This window comes from Sorex araneus, chromosome 4, assembly GCF_027595985.1.
Source record: "Sorex araneus isolate mSorAra2 chromosome 4, mSorAra2.pri, whole genome shotgun sequence".
Lineage (NCBI taxonomy): Eukaryota > Metazoa > Chordata > Mammalia > Eulipotyphla > Soricidae > Sorex > Sorex araneus.
In genome coordinates this window covers 82,719,831-82,738,554 of record NC_073305.1, presented here as the reverse complement: position 1 = coordinate 82,738,554, position 18,724 = coordinate 82,719,831, and the positions used below count along the sequence as shown (strand labels likewise).

At 38.5% G+C, this 18,724-nt stretch overlaps 1 protein-coding gene across 3 annotated transcripts in view; it reads left to right on the top strand.

The window, feature by feature from the left end:
- PTCHD4 (patched domain containing 4) overlaps positions 1 to 18,724 on the top strand; it is a 206,938-nt gene that overhangs the window by 61,926 nt on the left and 126,288 nt on the right. For all 3 annotated transcript variants that reach the window (XM_055136099.1, XM_004605845.2, XM_055136098.1), the window contains one exon: positions 2,708 to 3,188. In XM_055136099.1, coding sequence (XP_054992074.1) covers positions 2,708 to 3,188 — 481 coding nt within the window. The remainder of the gene's footprint in view (positions 1 to 2,707; positions 3,189 to 18,724) is intronic.

The window sequence follows — 18,724 nt, the reverse complement described above, 5'->3', positions numbered from 1 at the left end:
ATAGGATTTCAAAAAAAGAGACAAAGGGAAAGGTAGATTAAAAAAAATCAAGCATAGAGAAAAAGTAAATAGACTTCATAAGAAGAAATTTGATTGTAGTGAAAAAGAAGGAAAATAATATTCCACAATATCTCAGAGCCAGATAAGATTCTCTTTCCCTTCCTGGAAGCTTTACTATCTTTCTTTCTTTTTTTCTTTTTTTTTTGGTGATACTTTATGGATTTTTTATTACACTTACTACATGCAAATGTTCATGTACAATTAGAGAAACCCACCATTTTACATAACTGTATTGAATGTTTTTTATCATAAGGTGATTGTTTTAAAACATAATTTAACTTAAAATATTTTTTAATTTTTTTATTATTCAATCACCATGGGGTACAGTTACAGAGTTATAAACTTTTGTGCTTGCATTTCAGTCACACAATGATTAAGTACCTATCTCCATTCACCAGAATGGGCACCCACCAGTGCCCATTCTCCACCACCACTGATCCCAGTATCCCTCCCACCACCTCACCCCATCCCCGATGTCCCCCCTACAACCTCTGTGGCAGGGCATTTCCTTTCATTCTCTCTCTCCTTTTGGGTGTTGTGGTTTGCAATAGAGGTATTGAGTGGCCATCGTGTTCAGTCTATAGTCTACTTTCAGCTCGCATCTCCCATCCTGAGTGGGTTCTCCAGAAGCTTCACTATCTTTCTATTGGGCTGGAGCGATAGCACAGTGGGTAGGGCGTTTGCCTTGCAAGTGGCCGACCCAGATTTGATTCCTCCGTCCCTCTCAGAGAGCCTGGAACGCTCTCGAGAGTATCCCACCCACACGGCAGAGCCTGGCAAGCTACCCGTGGCATATTCGATATGCCAAAAACAGTAACAAGTCTCACAGTGGAAATGTTACTGGTGCCCACTCAACCAAATCAATGAGTAATAGGATGACAGGACAGGGACAATAAATCGAAGACCTTAAACTAGAAAGAGCTTGGTAACTTATGTTTAAACTTTTAATTTGTCATTTATAAGGAAAAAAATAGAAAAAAATAATTGAAAGATGCAATGGAAGTGGGAAAATGATACCTTAACCAAAGAGGGCCAGGATGTAAAAATAAAATTTTTATCCAGAAATGTATTGTTTATTTAGAATTACTTAGGATAAGCTTAATGGAATGATAGTTTTTACTTACAGGGAAATGGGTATATGGGTGACTAATAACATTTATTTCTCAAGATTTTGGGTATTCCAACTAACAAACTGCATTTCTACTCTGTACAGTCTCAAATTTTTTGCATTTAACAACCCAATCTTAAATATTAGTAGTATATATTATTATGTACAGTGCTTTGATATGCATTGATTAAAGTACAAATTAGCACTTACAATGTAGGTATCTGGACTAAAGAAGTTCACAGTAATTGTTCTATATGTCTACTAGAGTATATGATTGAGAGTTCTCTGAAAACTACCTTGTTTATCTAGCTGTTGCCTTTCCATACTCTCCTTCTAGAAAGTACTCTGTGCTGCTCTGACTCTACTCTCATTGTCTTGAGTTAAATACCTTACTAATCTGCAAAACACACAATTTATTTATGGAATAAAATGTATGTGGCCTGCATCTCACGCAGTACCTATAGAACACGTTCTGTGCTATCATCTTGCCAGCTGCATTAGGCTCATTGCTTTTTTTTCTGGCAACCTGTGCCATTTAAGGAAATGATTGCTGTGGCAAAAAAGAAAATATCCAATTTTGTTCCAACTTTGCTGTTGATTATCAAAATTTCTTTCTGAGTGTCAAGGCACACTGAGAATTATTGCATTGGATCTTTTTAGGAAACTTACTATCCAGCTTATACATGTATTAAGGTAGAATCATTACTTCTCTTGCAAATATTCAACTCTTATAATCTTGTCTTTCAATTATAATCTTGTTTTCTTCATGTGGAACTGTGAAAGTGAAGTGACTTTTGGCCTGAAATCCTACCGTCTCATTTGGAGAATTCATCCTTTATCTCTGGGGAATAGAGTAGAGGGTTGGAGAGGTCAAGTTAATACTGAGGCAGATGTTTTAAGAGAGCATTTTAATTAAAAAAAATTCCTCCCATCATAAAATATTTAATCCAACAAAATTAATTGTATAAAGTGTCTTGTCTTTCAATTTTTCTGCAATATGCAATTTTACCCTAGAATATGAAGAATGAGTATGGTTGTTTGTGATGCTTGTCTCTGTTTGTATGTGTGTTGGTACAGAGGAGTGTGTTACCCTAGAAACTTTAGCACATATTTTTGAATATTTTTTTTGGAAATGTTAACTCATCCGATGCTTCACTTTTGGCTGAAATTTAATCATAAGTCTGTATCCTATGTAAAGGAGTTATAATTTAACAGATTGTCACAGAAAACAATAGTGGGAATGTGGGTATGGATGAGATCAAAATGTCACATATTTATGTTTTGCAATGCATGCGGCAAGACCTGTACCACTTCATAATACGCTTGCATCTTTTCTAATCCTGATCATTTTGCATGGAACTCCATGTTAGCTCCGAAAAAATTGCATAGAAAACCCTAACACATCACCCCACCCACATCAGTTCCACAATTGCTAGAGTGTATCTCTGCTTTCCTGTGTTCCTTTGCTTAGAGTAAGAGTCACTCTCTGGAATATGCCTCCATCTGGTAACTCGAGTCTCCCCTTTTTCTGTTTTCAAGGATGGGAGGAACAGTTTTATTGGACACCAACTGGGCGGGGTAGTAGAAGTGCCAAACAGCAAGGACCAGCGGGTCAAGTCAGCCAGAGCCATTCAAATCACCTACTACCTCCAGACCTATGGCTCGGCCACCCAAGACCTCATAGGGGAGAAGTGGGAGAATGAGTTCTGTAAGCTTATGAGGAAGCTCCAGGAGGAGCACCAGGACCTTCAGCTCTACTCTTTAGCATCCTTTAGCCTCTGGAGAGACTTTCATAAGACCAGCCTCTTGGCCAGGAGTAAGGTCCTGGTGAGCCTAGTACTGATCCTGACCACAGCCACCCTCTCCAGCTCCATGAAGGACTGTTTGCGCAGCAAGCCCTTCCTGGGCCTCCTGGGGGTGCTCACAGTGTGCATCTCCATTATCACCGCAGCAGGGATCTTCTTCATCACGGATGGAAAGTACAACTCAACCCTGCTGGGAATCCCGTTCTTCGCCATGGGTAACTATCCATCCTTGCGGTAAACGGGCTTCTTAACGATTAGGGCAAGGTAGTATATTTCTTGAATTCTCAGGAGGAACTCTGTTTTTATCTTTCAGTCATGTGTTTGTGTCATGATGTGATATTTTATTGGGGGTATCTGTTTCATCTCACTGGATATTTCGGGAAGTTACAGGCAGTCCAGGTCATCTTCTTATTTATTACAGGGAGTTTAATGCAGTCAAAACGTTTTATTCAATATCATCATGCAGTTTCTTCAGACATTACAGGTCAGGGATAACAGAGTTAAGGAGATATTTCAAATGAAACGCGTGGCATTCTCAAGGTGATGGTAGTGAATTGTAACTGTAGAAAATTCTGAGAACTATCTATGTGTATTGATCATAACAAACTTTCATTAGATTTTGTTTATTAATTTGTTTCAAGGCTTTTGCAGAGAACGTGCTCTCTTGTCCACCTCTTTGTACGCTAGAGACTTCCTGCTGCCACTTAAAAATATATTCTCGAATATTTCTCAGCTCTGGTGAAAGTAACTAATAAGTATCTAGAGGCAAGTTTTCTTCCAGAGCTGCATAAATAGTCCAGCACATGATATATAAAAGTGTGTGTACATGTACATGTGCATATGCATATGTGTGTGTTCTTAGAAGGGAAAGTCAGGTCTGGAAAGAAAATCTTGTGATGGCCTAGCAACAAGACTGTCAAATATTTTTAGGAAAGAGATGATAAATGAGATACCTATGATAATACAAAAGTCGATCAAATGTGATATAATTTAGCAGCTGTGGAAATGGCTTCCGGGTGATGGATTGACATAGTAGGAATGTTTTAAATTTTAAATAACTACTTTGGGGGGTCAGAAACATAGTACAGTTGGTAGGACATTTGCCTTGAATATGGCTGACCCAGGTTCAATTCCTGGCACCCCATATAATCACTGGATACCACCGGAGTGATCCCTGAGCACAAAGTCAGGAGTAAGTCTTGAACACTGCTAGGTGGGGCCTCCAAACAAAACAAAATAACTGTTTTTAAGGATGGGGAGATAACTGAAAGAGCAAGATACCAAATAGTGCTGCCACCCCAGCTTACCTCTCTCCACCTCCATTAGCAACTGCTAACTACTGAATCAATAGTAACTTTTGTAGGATTCACCACTGGTTTGGCCTAAAGCCAAAATAAAATATTTTTTACTCCTAGATTAAAATCAGCTCTAAATTACAATTTTATTAAACAATAAGAAACAAGCATGAACTCAGAAAATCTTTCTTCCAGATGAATCAGCTACTCTGTTATTTTGTCTTAAACATTTTTTTTAAGAACAGCACTGCAATGCAGATTTATACTGAGGGTACTGAAATTAAACTTTGTGCTCGCTTCAGCGGCTTGTATACTGAAATTAAACTTTAACCAGAAACCCAGCTTCAACACCACGCTGTTAAATACCATCATGTCATTATGCCTCAGTTTCTTTCTCCTTTTTTTATAACATGAGAACAATAATTACATCATTTTTAAAGAACTGTGTTTAGAATTAAATGCAATAGAACTATAGCTGGCACATAGTAAATGTTCAGTATCAAGTTTAATAGTTAATTTGGTGTTGATAGTTGTAGGTTCAATGATAACAGGCAACAAGAAATTGAAAGTCTTCCTGGATTTTCTATTTTGTTCTCATAAGGTATGGTCACGGTGTAAATAAAAAGTACTTTCACTATTTGAAAATTTTATATAACAAGTGACAAGGATAAGTCTAGATTTGACATGTTTAAACTTATTTTTTTGAGTTGTCAGATGACTTAAAATAACAATGAAAGGTTCATAAAAATCATACAGAATGATTCACAAATAAAAATAGCTCATTCAAAATTGATCGGTCACTTTGTTACCTGAGAGTCTTCAGAGACTTTCTAAATCTGAATATATAACTATGATGATTTTAATATGTAAAATGATATGTATAAATAATATTTAATAAGAATAGGTAAAATCTATATTTTAGAAATTGTCCCTACTATACTGTTACCACATAGACTCCACAAAATGAGAGAACTTTTATTGTTGTTGTTGCTGTTTTTATTAGTTAATTTCTTTTATTGAATCACTGTGAGATATAGTTACAAAACTTTCATGTTTGAGTTTCAGTCACACAGTGATGGAACACCCATCCTCCACCAGTGCATATTTTCCACCACCGATCTACCCAGTATCCCTCATCCTCATCCCACCCCTCCCCCTGTCTATGGCAGACAATTTCCCTCTTACTCTCCCTCTATTTGTGGGCATTATGGTTTGCAATACAGATAATGATAAGCTATATATGTTTGGTCCTTTATCTACTTTCAGCATCCTGAGCGGTCCTTCCAATCATCATTGACTTAGTGATCCCTTCTCTATCCAAGCTGCCTTATCCCCCAGCTCATGAGGCCAGCTTCCAACCATCTTCCAGGCTCTTGGAGAGAGTTGTTTTCATTCCTCAAAAATAGAGCAAAAATGCTGAAAGCCACAATGAAGGAAAAGTTGAGACACTACAATACAGATTTTTCAAAAACTTTTCCATTCACTTTTTACTTAAAATTGAAACATCTCTGTTCTGTGTAAGTGTACATTTAAGGAAGCTTGGTTAACAGTGAGTTTTCATTACCTCTTCAACTCCTTAAAGTATTCTGAAGAGAAATTTTCCTCAGTGTTCTGAATGCTTAATAGCACTCTAGCACTGTCGTCCCATTGTTCATCGATTTGCTCGAGCGGACACCAGTAACGTCTCCATTGTGAGATGACTTGTTGCTGTTTCTGGCATATCAAATACGTCAGGGGTAGCTTTCCAGGCTCTACCGTGTGGGTGGGATACTCTCAGTAGCTTGCTGGGCTCTCTGAAAGGGACAGAGGAATTGAACCCGCGTGGGCTGCGTTCAATGCAAACTCCCTATCCACTGTGCTATTGCTCCATTTCTTAAAGACACACAAAAGAACATTCCAGACGGTTATTCACAAATCTTTTCTCACCCCATTTTTTCTACTACCTGCTTTTTCAACAAATTATGTTTTGTGCTTTTTACCAACTTTTTCTATATTTAATGATGGATTTTGGACAGTAGTCTTAAGGTCTATGATTCTATGATATATGTTCTATTGGTCAACTCAAATTTGAATTTAATCATTTCTTTATATAAAACCTTCTAAGTAATAATTCTGAAACTTCTCATCACCACTCTCCTTTTTTAATTTCTAGTATTAGATAGAGTGAGAAAAAGCATTGCTGATAGAGTGGTGAGAAGACATAGAATTTTGAGCATAAGTTAGATGAGTTTGGCAAATAATACATAGGTGGTACATTTAGCATTGGCAAGAATTAACATTGCTGATATATAGCTCATAATGCAGAGTTAGTTGAGTATATCTAAAAAAAAGAAGCTTACTTCTTGTTGTAAACCTCTTCCTATTCCTATGATTCTACAAAGATTTTATTTTAGGTAGTAAATATTTACCCCAATATGTTCCATGTTTCAAATCGTTCATCCTCATTAGAACTTATCCCTACAGTTAGGTATGTCATATATGATGCTCTGCTCTCTATTTTTTACCACCCATCTTTCATCTCTGCTACTTCAGTTTCTTCTTTTTCCTCTGAACATTAATCCACTTAATTAACCATTAACATTTTAGAGGCCCAGATTCCATACCTATACATTCAGCATTTGTAGGGCATATATCAAATTTCATTCTTTGTTATTAATGCCTCCAAAAGTAAACTTTTATTTGTCAAATTGCATGGTTCAGATTCAAGTTTAGAAAAGAATAATTCAAGATACAGGTAATTACCCGAGAAAATATTTTAATGATAAAAATCCAATAATAGTTCAGAGAATACCTGAAATGATCTCATTTAATTTCACAGATTTTTTATAAGCATACACCAAGAAAAATGCCACTTATTCCATTCATAATTTATTCTGAGTTTTTAAAAAATGAAAGGTTATTTGCTTTCTGTGGATGTGCTGTTTCTGGAAGGAGAAATACAGGCTAATATTGCATACAGATGCTAAACTCTTTTACACTTACCTTGCTAGTCTGCTGTGGATAGGTGCCAGGAACATTTGTAGCCTTGGTTCACTGGTATTTTTGCTGTCCATCTTAATGTATTTATGTGTTGAGTCTTCTTTTAGCTTAGCACTGTAGAACAGATGCAGGTAATTTGCTTTTTTTCAGGCTGATCCAAAGTTTGGGGATATGAAATTTTTCACTCATATTTTTAACAAAATCCTATGTTCACTTATTTATTAATTTATTCAAAGATTGATTGAGTACCTGCTACATTTTGGATATTTGGAGTTCTGAATTAAATGGTATTGAACAGACCTAATCAAGGTGTTGCTCTCATGGATCTTATATCATAAAATCATAAAGGAAAAGCATCTAAAATTAAATATAAACTGTTATATTATTGGTGCATTTCATAGCCCAAAAATCAAGCTACAGGGGAAAGCACATAGGTGACCAGGTTGAAAAAAAAAACTTTCTAATCAAAATAATTGAAGCAGAGCTAAATGAAGTGAAGGTGTTGCCATGTCATAGCCTAAAACATACAAACAGAAAGGTTTTCAATCTGGAAAGTGGCGCAAAGGTTTAGGGTGTGTGCTTTGCATGTAGGAATTCTGAGTTCAATCCCCAGAATCCCATGATCCCCCACAAACACTTTCAGGTATGGTACCAAAACTGAAAAGGAGTTTTCTAGTAAACATAATCATGCATGGAAAGGCTTTGAGACAGAGAAGTAAGAAAGAACAGAAAAGGGAGTGCAGCATGAGAAGAGTAGGCATCTACTATAAAATTAGATCGGAGGGGCAAGACATATAGTACTGTGGATAAAATATGCATTACCTTACATGTGACTGACCTGGATTCAATCCCTGGTATCCCATAAGGTCTTGCAAGTCTTGCCAGGAGTGATGTTTTTATGCAAGGTCAGGAGCACAGCAGGTATGGCACCCAAAGAAAAAATAAAATAAAAATGAGGTCAGAGACTCAAGAAGCTGGAGCATGTGCTTTATTTGCAGAAGCCAAAGATACCATTTCAGGCATTGAATTCTCCCTTGTTTTATGTCAGTGTCTCCCACGAAATAAATGAAACGTGGCAGGGAGGTAATATATGTCTAGGGAGGTGGGCACTGAGTAGTTAATACTTTAAATGTAAAGCTATCTTAGATATTTTGAGACAGTTGGATGTCATCCAACTCACGTATTAAAAACAAATTTATCTACTTGAGGGAAATTATTTTGTGATGTTTCAAAAATGACTGTAGGAAGACTAAAAGGTATTGCAGGGACTGAAGTGATAGCACAGTGGGTAGGGCTTTGCCTTGCACACAGCCGACCCGGGTTTGATTCCTAGTATCCCATATGGTCCCCTGAGCACCGCCAGGGATAATTCCTGAGTGCAGAGCCAGGAATGACCCCTTTGCATTGCCAGGTGTGACCCAAAAAGCAAAAAAAGAAAAAAAATAAAAAATAATAATAAAAGGTTTTGCAAAATCTAGATATGCAATTATGGTTTGCGATGGCATGGAATTCATGATAGTACATAAGAGAGATTAGACTCAGGATAGAGTTGAAAATGAAATTAATGGAATTGATAAAGAACTGGACATAGTCCTTTTAAAAGAAAGGACTCAAGGGTGACTCAAAGGCTTGTGGGTAGAATAGCTAGGTAGAAAGAAGTTGCTGTTTACTGTCAGAGGAATATCATAGGAGAGGAATTAGTTGTGGTGGAAACTATTCAAGAGTTTAGCTTTGTATATACTAATGGAGCGATAGTACAGTGGGTAGGAGGTTTGCTTTCCACTCAGCTGACCCAGTTTCAATTCCTCCATCCCTCTTGGAGAGCCCGGCAAGCTACTGAAAGTATTCTGCCCGCATGGCAGAGCCTGGCAAGCTCTGTTTGGCATATCTAATATGCCAAAAACAGTAACAAAAAGTCTCACAATGGAGGTGCTACTGGTGCCCGCTCGAACAAATCGATGAGCAATGGGACGACAGTGCTACAGTACTAATGTTGCCTATTCAAGTGAAGGAGAAGGTTCCCCTGGGTGATTTATGAAAAGATGAAAAGAGCAAGGACTTGGGAAAGGAATCTACTGTTTCCCACTCTGCCCACCTTGATTCACTTAAGGAAGTGACTAGGAAACCTAGTAAGCATTTGCATTATGTCTCACTAGCCCATTGAGACAGTTGTCAAACTGTACCAAGGTTCCACTTGTTCAGCCTAGAGTGAGAAATGATTCCTGCCACCTGATTTCTCCAGGAGCTCTGGTACAGAAGCTGGAGTGAGGAATTGTTCTTTTCAGTAAAGTCATTCCCAAACCTTACCCAGGACTTTCAGGCCTGTTGTGTTTCCCACACAGAAAAGAATTTCAGGATGAGGACAAAATAGTGCAAAAAAAAAAGAAAGAAATTCATCTGAGAAATACTGGGAAGGAAGAAGACTGATAGGTGAAGATGAATGCTCAAGAGAGAACACAATCTTCTCCAAAGTGGAAAAAAAAACAAGTGTACATCCCAAGTTGGGATGTGTAGGCAAGAAAGTGAACAGGACCTAACTATAGTGTAGTGGTTAGGGCACTTGACTTGTCCTAGAACAACCTGGGATTTAATCCCTGGAACCTTACATGGTCTCTAGAGACCCTCCAGGAGTGACCCCTAACTGAGTACCAAGAGAGCCCTGAGCACTGCCAGGTGTGCCCCCCAAACAAGGACACAAATAAAAAGTTTAAAAAAAAAAAAGATTATGCAACTCAGGCATATGTGGGCCAGAGTTGAGACAAGGTTAAGAAGGCACATACCTAAAGCAGAAATGCAGGTAAGCCTAAGCGTCTTTCTCTGCCAAATTCATTTATATACAGTTTTTCCAAACTGCAACCCCTCCTCCTATCGCCCCAAAGAGCCCATTGCTAAGGTGGATGCAAAGGGGGAGAACTTAGAACACTTGATGGTCTTCTTTTGATATTTTTCTCATTGCACTTATTCCAACATTGTAGCTTTCCTCCAATGGGGCTCAACTTCCTTTCTGGAAACCATCTTTGCACTTGGTGTGGAATTCTGCATCTCAATGGTTTTCAGACTTCCTCGCTCCTGAGAAGAGTCTTTTGTGTCAAAGGCCTACATGGTTACACACAATGTTTTCTGTAACACACATCATCAGGCAGCTCTGCTTTCCAGCTTGCAACACTAAGTTGAAAATACTTGGAAATACCAAGCCCACAAGAAGGAAAAGATGAAGTAAGCCACAGCAAGTGGTATGAAGGTCATATTCAGATGTAAAAACCTATAAATTGAAGCTGCAAATGTAAATTTTTTTAGTCACACTCGATAATGCAGAGGGGTTACTTCTGGCTCTGCACTCAGGAATTACTCCTGGCAGTGCTCAGGGGACCATATGGGATGCTGGGAATTGAACCCTGGTTGGCTGCGTCAAGGCAAACTCCCTACCTGCTGTGCTATTGCTCCAGCCCCTGCAAATATAAATTTTAGGTCTATCTTAACATAGTTAATAGTCAATACTATGGGTTTTGATCAAATAAAGCTTAAGATAAGTACAGATGAAAATTAGAAATCAGAGTTCTAATCCAGGGAGAATGCCCATACTTAGAATTTGATAAGAAAAGAACAGTGTAGATGCCAAGAAGGATCAGGTGGTGAGATAGCAGGAGAACCAAAAGAAAGTAATAATGCAGAAGTCAGTTAAAGGAATTTCATGAAAGAACAAATCAATGTTCTGAAAGTTGCTAAGAAAATGGTACCCAATGAGAATTGAGAATGGATTGTTTCATTCAAAAATTTAAAGATCATCACTGGCTTTGACAAAAGCTTCCTTCGCTGGAGGAATAGGTCAGGATGGGAGAAATATGCTGAAAGTAGATAAAGGACCAAACATGAAAACCTCTCAATATCTGCATTGCAAACCATAATTCCAAAAGTAGAGAGAGAGTATGGGGAATATTGTCTGTCATGGAGGCAGTGGGAGAGTGGGAAAAGTGGAAGTATACAGGGGATATTCATGGTGGGGAATGTGCATGGTGGAGGGATGGGTGTTTGATCATTGTGTGACTGTAACTCAAACACAAAAGCTTATAACTATATCTCACCATAAATCAATAAAATTTTAAAAAAAAGAAAAAAGAAAGAAATGCTTACTTGGAAGACCACTAAAGGTGGAAGGATAATTTTTTAAAAAATCAATAGAAAATAGAGGATATGAAAGTAGTATGATAATCCTTTCATGTGGGGAGGTCTTGCTCTCACTCTGTGATGCTCAGGGATCACTCTGTTGATGCTCAGGAGACCATGTGTTGCTGGGGATTGAATCTTGGTCTCCTGTATGAAAAGTGCACCAAGTTTTTAAACTACCTCCTGGCCTCTGAAAAGACTATTCTTTTAGAAGTTTTGCATTAATAAGAAATAATGCATTAAGAGGATAGTGCTAATGGAAATGTGCAGTAGTGGAGGATAGCTTCAAGGTTAAACAGAGAGGAGGAAACTATAGAAGCAATATCATTGAGTGGGAGAGATGAGAGTGGATTCAAAGCACATTGAGAGACATTGGTTTTATATAAGAGCGCAGGTAGTGACTCATCTACGGTTAGAAAGTGAGCAGATGAAATATATGGATGGATCCAGATAGATTGTTTCATGCTGACTAAAGAGCTTGGGGAATTTCTTTGGCTTCAAGTTTCCACATAAAATATGAAGCAAACCATAAACTGAGCATAAATTTGGAGAAGGGTTATTTACTTGAAAAAAGTGAAGAAAAATTAAAACACTCATTTTGGAAAACTGGAGAATGAATTTAAAAATTCTAAGGGTTCACTTGAAGGCTCTTTCACTGAAGAAGAACCAGGCCCAGGATATTGTTCAAAGAGTGAAACACAAATGGGTGGCCTGTATAAGACCCTGAGTTCTATCTCAGGCATAGCACAGCTTCTGGAGCACTGATGGACATGCCTGTATTTTTTTAAATAGTAATTCAGTCAACAATTCCTCCCTAAGCTATATATAGCTTGTTTGAAAGATGCTGTCTTTTCAGTTTGTACTCCACACCAAGTCCACAAAAGGGAAATTAAAGAAATCACACCTATTTGTAACTTCGAGTACCAAAGTGCTACAATTACTTCTCCTCATATCCTATTAACCACACATATGACCATAAGCTAATGGTCAGAGCCTGGAAAAATGCAGAACAAATGGTTTTTATAATAAACATTAATAATTTCCCAACAGTAGAGGTAATGAGGGTTTATTTCCCATTGTCATCATAATAAAAAATGGATGGGAATGAATTATTATTTTTTATTGTTCATCGATTTGCTCAAGCTGGCACCAGTAATGTCTCCATAGTGAGACTTCTTGTTACTGTTTTTGGCATATCAAATATGCCACAGGTGGCTTGCCAAACTCTGCTGTGCAGGCGAGATACTCTCGGTAGCTTGCCGGGCTCTCCGAGAGGGGCGGAGGAATCGAATCTGGGTCAGCTGCATGCAAGGCAAACACCCTACCCGCTGTTCTATTTTTTTATTGTAAGAACAGAAAATTGTTGCAAATAGGATTTCATTCTGATCATCTCTTGCTGTGTAACAAACATCATAAAACTTATATGATAGCTGAGGATGACTTACATATCCAAGTGTGGAATAGTGAGGATGGAAATAACCATTTCCAAATTGATTCTTTATTCACGTGACTGATACTAAATATGGGGTTTCTGAAATTCTGAAAACAATCTCAAATTGGACTGCTTAACATGTTTCTAAATGTGTCCTCTACAACAAGATTTTTTCTGGAAGTAAGACTTACTAAATGGTAACTCGGAGTTCGAAGAAATGATGTTGCAAGAGAGATTGGCAGAAGAAGCAAGGCAAGCCAAGAAACTGAAGTCATATAGCATCACATCATCGTATTCCGTTGGCTGAGTACCAGTTGATTAGTTCATTCCAGTTTCAAGAAAAAAGTAGGAAACTCAGCCTCTTGAGAGAATAACAGGAGCATGTGAATGGAAACACTTTTTTGGCATCTGAAAAATGAAGCCAGCCACACAAAGTATAAGTGAGTTACAAAATTATTTTTAAATCTGGAGCTATTTAATATAAAGATTTGGGGAAGATATTATTAATGATGAAAACAACTGGGATTGGTTCATGTGGAGTTGAGAGAAAAATGTAGTATTAAGAACATTAGCTATCCAAAGGGTCAATAAGTTTGAATGCAGACTGAATTTTTCTGTGAAATTTGAAATAAGCAAATATTATGACAAGAGCTATGCTGATCACAGATATCTTAAATTCCATATTAAATCTTTAACAAAATTAAGACTCTAAATCTATAATATGTAAATTAGTGCAACAAAAATTAAACTTGAAATTTGCATAATATTCGACAAACACTTCAAATAAGTAGACATTTTTAAGAAAAACAAAGAAGTAATCATGGGCTGGAGAGGTAGAACAGCAGGTAGGCTCTTGCCTAGCATGCATTTGACCCAAGTTCTCTCCCTGCTGTCCCATATAGTCCCCTGAGCCCTGCCAGAATTGATCTCTGGCACAGAGCCAGGAGTAATCCCTGAGCACTGCGTGGAGTGGCCCCAATGAAACAAAACAAAAAACAAACCAAATAAAAATATAAAGAAAACAAAAGAGGAACAGTATCTGTTCCCATGGGATATATACTAGAGCGGGCACCAGTAACATCTCTATTACACTCAGTCCTGAGATTTTAGCAGCCTCTCCTTACTCATTTTTCCCAATGATTGGAGACTCTTTCAGGTTCAGGGGAATGAGACCTATCATTACTGTTTTTGGCATATCGAATACGCCATGGCTGGCTTGCCAGGCTCTGCCGTGCGGGCAGGATACACTCGGTAGCTTGCTGGGCTCTCTGAGAGGTATGTATGTATTATATAAGATATGCAATAACATTGATAATACATTTAATAATCCTCCAGTGTTGAGGAGGAAGGAGAGGCAAAAATCTTTGTAAACGGAGTTCCAGAGAGCAGGTGAGGAAGGAGGGATTATATATAATACCAGGGAATGCACAAAACTGTATGGGAATGAGAGATCTGAGCAAAGACCTGTGGATCTTGGACCTTTGTGTTTGTTTTATGAGAGAACATGTGTGATTTTACAGCCCTGTGCAATAGGGATTCTGTTAAAATTTAAGTCAGGGGGCCAGAAAGATAGTACAGGGGGTAAGGCGCTTATCTTACATGATGGTCTTTTCAAGTTGCCTAAGCTTGGGCTTTTTGTGCAGAAAATTGTCTTTGCCAGGATGTTTTTTAAAAAAAGAGTTCGAACGGGTGGTCTCTACTCTCTCTCCATTTTATCGAGGTCTTTGTTCCTGTCTTTTAATTCTCTCCAAAGATGTCCTTCATCCTGAGCTGGCAGCAGGAGGGCTCTTTGTCCGATTACAGCTTATCTCTCCAAACATTTTTGGCTTAATAGCTTCCTGAAATTTACTGCACAGGGGTCTCCTGCATGACTGCCTGTAAAAGTCTTTTAGTGTTTCTCAACTGTATTAATTTAATATATCATGATCCACATTTATATTTCTCTGAGTAGAACAGAAAGGAATAGAAAATTTTAGGTATTATTCTTATCAGAGTGTTATTACTGTCATGCTTTTGTTTCATTTATATATATTCATACACACACATTAGATTATGATGCAAAGTATCCCTGTATCACTGTACTCTCGATAGCTTGCCAGCCTCTCTGAGAGGGATGCAAAGTATATTTTCTTTTATTCCCTTAATATGGACTGGGGCGATAGAACAGCGGGCAAGGCATTTGCCTTGCACGCGGCCCACCTGGATTTGATTCCTCCATCCCTCTCGGAAAGCCTGGCAAGCTACCGAGAGTATCCCGCTCACACGGCAGAGCCTGGAAAGCGACCTGTGACCATATTCAATATGCCAAAACCAGTAACAACAAGTCTCACAATGGAGACATGACTGGTGCCCACTCAAGCAAATCAACGAACAACAGGACAACAGTGCTATAATATGGATCACACTAAGTAGTACTCAGTGGTCTCCACCACTTGGTTCAGCACTGGTCAGCTGGGTCTGTGGTGATTACACTGGTGTTAGTGAGGTGCAGATGCTCCAGTACTACACTGATATCTAGTCAGCCTTTGTATGTACACATACATGTACTGTGTATGATGGTCACAGTATCACCAGCTATGACCACCCCTGGTGATACTGGGAGAGTTTGGTGTTTTGGTACAATTACTCTAATTATAAGATTTGTATATTCAAAACATGTGATCTGTTACCTAAGCCATATCTTAGTCTTTAAAGTACACTTTCTAACATGGACCACAGTTAGAATTTTTAGAAAATTCTTTGGACTAATGTCTCATGTATGTCATGGTGATGGGATACGTGATGATTTGGTGATAGGAAGATAGCTGGGAAAACTTACCAGAAGTACTCGTCTGAGTACTTTGTCATGTCAACCATGTCAACCAGAACTCCTAGTTCTGGTGGATACAGTATCTATATTGAGGAAGGAGTAGATTTTCTGGGGGCATATGATGCTTCATCTTGGGCATTTTTATTTTCCTAGACAAGTCAGCATAGTTTTAGTACTTAATGGACCCTCTAAGACTCTCGTTAGCCTAAGACATTTTAATGATTATATTATAGTATCGGAAATGTTTCTTATTAAATTGGTTTTGCTAAAGGGCTGTTATTCTTTGGGATCATTAAACCCATTAAAAACCTTCCCAAAATAATCCCACTTGGGATGGAAAAGGATATTAAGAATGTTTAATTTTAGCTATTCTTTGGCCACATTAATTACAGCTACCTTGCTTTGGGGGAAAAGGTTAAACAATGATATGAAAATGTCTCTATGCTTACTTGTTTGACCTAAGAACAAATGCAGTCCAGTTCAGTGTCTGCCTCTTATGTGCCAGGGAACTTCCGTCTGGGTCTCTCAGTCTTTCTCTTTCATAAAATGATGACGTTTGAGTGACACATCTTAAATTGCCTTTCAACTTCACTCATTCAACAGTGAAACTTTCATTGAACACTCAGGCTATATATCTATATATCGTGTCATCTAGATTCTTGATTCTAGGTCCTAGAACTGACTACAATTATTGTTTTTCTCAGTGTCTAGTCCAAAGTGTCCAAAGTTGGCATTTCACAAACACTAACTCACTGATGGATTTTATGACTATTAGAATTATCAGAATAAGAAAAGTCTTTAACTCTTAGCGGTTTTAAACTTTATAATATTATATTATTATCCCTATTCTTATGTGTTATTCTTTAGTTTTAATATCCTTATATTGATTTCTCTTCTTTAGTAGCTTCTAAATGGACTTTCTAAGACAGCTATTTTTAAAATGTTAAGTCCTTATGTTATTAACTAGTTTTATAAACCTTTCAAAGAACACGGGAAGGGAACATTAATCTTGGCACCAGTGCTAAGTGAAATATTTTTGTTTAGTATTTGAGGTAGTGTTAGATAGTATGTACTGTTTTATTGTGCATCACTGTCATACCTTCACTGTCATCACTGTCATTCCATTGTTCATTGATTTACTCAAGCAGGCGCCAGTAATGTCTCCATTCGTCCCAGCCCTGAGATTTTAGCAGCCTCTTCTTACTCATTTTTCCCAACGACTGGAGGTTCTTTTCAAGGTCAGGAAAATGAGACCTGTTGTTACTATATTTGTCATATTAAATATGCCACAGGGAGCTTGCAAGGCCCTTCTGTGCAGGCGGGATACTCTCGGTGGCTTGCCCGGCTCTCTGAGAGGCATATATATATTCCTTCATGATTGTGTCACATGGCCGAAAATCAGGCACACTTGGTACAGGAATATGTTCACTCATGCACGGCCCGAGTATGTGGAAAGTGGCCTGGAGCATGGCAGTGGTGGAGTAGTGGAGGTTGGCTGCCAGGGCTGGGTCCCTTGGGATGGGGAGGGCTCTTACCTGCCCACCCTGGAGCACCCCTGGTGCGGAGTCCGGTGGCACGGTTATGGGGGCCTCATTTTATGCTCCCTTCTGGGAGAAGCAGTGGTGAGCTCCTTAGTGGTAATTAATTATACTGTAGCTCATTAATATTCTGCATTTTCTTTGAAATTTACTCCATCTTTTACATTGGGGGGCTGAGGGTGAGGAGGGGGCACAGCCAGTAGTGTTCAGACCTTCCATCTGGCTTTGTGCTTATGGATCATTCCTCTGATGAGCTGGGGGGCTCCATATGGTGCGTGAATTGAATTGGGGTCAACAGCGATCAAAACAAGCAACTTAACACATGCACCATATATACACACAGACTGTCTTTCTCTCTCTTTCTCTTTTTCTCTCTCTGTCTCTCTGTCTCTGTCTCTGTCTCTGTCTCTGTCTCTCCCCTCCCCCTTCACCCTCCCTGCCTTGCACTTTTTACTGCTACTGAGATTCTTAGTAGCACTCGAAATTTTGGAATAAGGAAGAATATTTCTGTATTCTGTTTAAAACCATTTTACTCAGAGTAAGAAGTATATGGACCTGTTTTGATGAGCTTATCTAAGAACAGTGGGTGTGTTAGTTTAGCACTTTAGAATGAAAAACTTTTTAATTAACTCTCAATGCCACATATGCCCTGTCCTGACCCCCTTCTCCCTTACTTGAGATAGTAATTTAATCTTGAATATGTAAAGAGACAGAAAAATTAGTGACATCAAGCATATGGTAGAATAGTGCTATTCCAGATACCACTACTTCTCCTCAAGATTTTTTAGGGGATACCCTGTGGATCTTTGGAATACTGGGGCAATTTCTGGAGATGTTGTGGGGGTTATATATGCTCATGATCAAACTCACCTTGTACTCTTCCTTGAGTCATATACTTAGGCTCCTTCCTCCATAGACTTCTTTATCTTTCTTTCTTACATATCTGGGCTGCAGCAATAGCACAGCGAGCAGGGCATTTGCCTTGCATGTGACTGACCCGGGTTCAGTGCCTCCGTCCCTCTTGAAGAGCCGGGCAAACACCTAGAGTATCTTGCCCGCACCACAGAGCCTGGAATGCTACCTGTGACATATTCAATACGCCAAAAATAGTAACAACAAGTCTCATGATGGAAACGTTATTAATGCCCACTCGAGCAAATCAATGAACAATGGGATGACAGTGCTACAGTGCAGTGCCACCTACATATTGACCACAAGCAATCTTAATTATTCTTATTAACTGAAATTGACATGACTGTCATGTCAAATTGTTCCAAGGGAAAACAAAGAGCCAGATGTAAGAGAGCTACAACAGCTAACCATAATAGGATATTCTGCAATGCTGTATAAAAGTAAAAAAGTGCTTGCAACTCAAACTCAAAACGTGAAGGATGAAAATGATTTATACCATATTCTTGAAAGAAAAATAAGACCCATGCAGAAGAAAATCATTAAAAAAACTAGAGACTCATGTCTGAGCTTCGGCCATTTTTTCATATCCTCTCACCTAACAAACAAGAAAATTAGCAGAGGA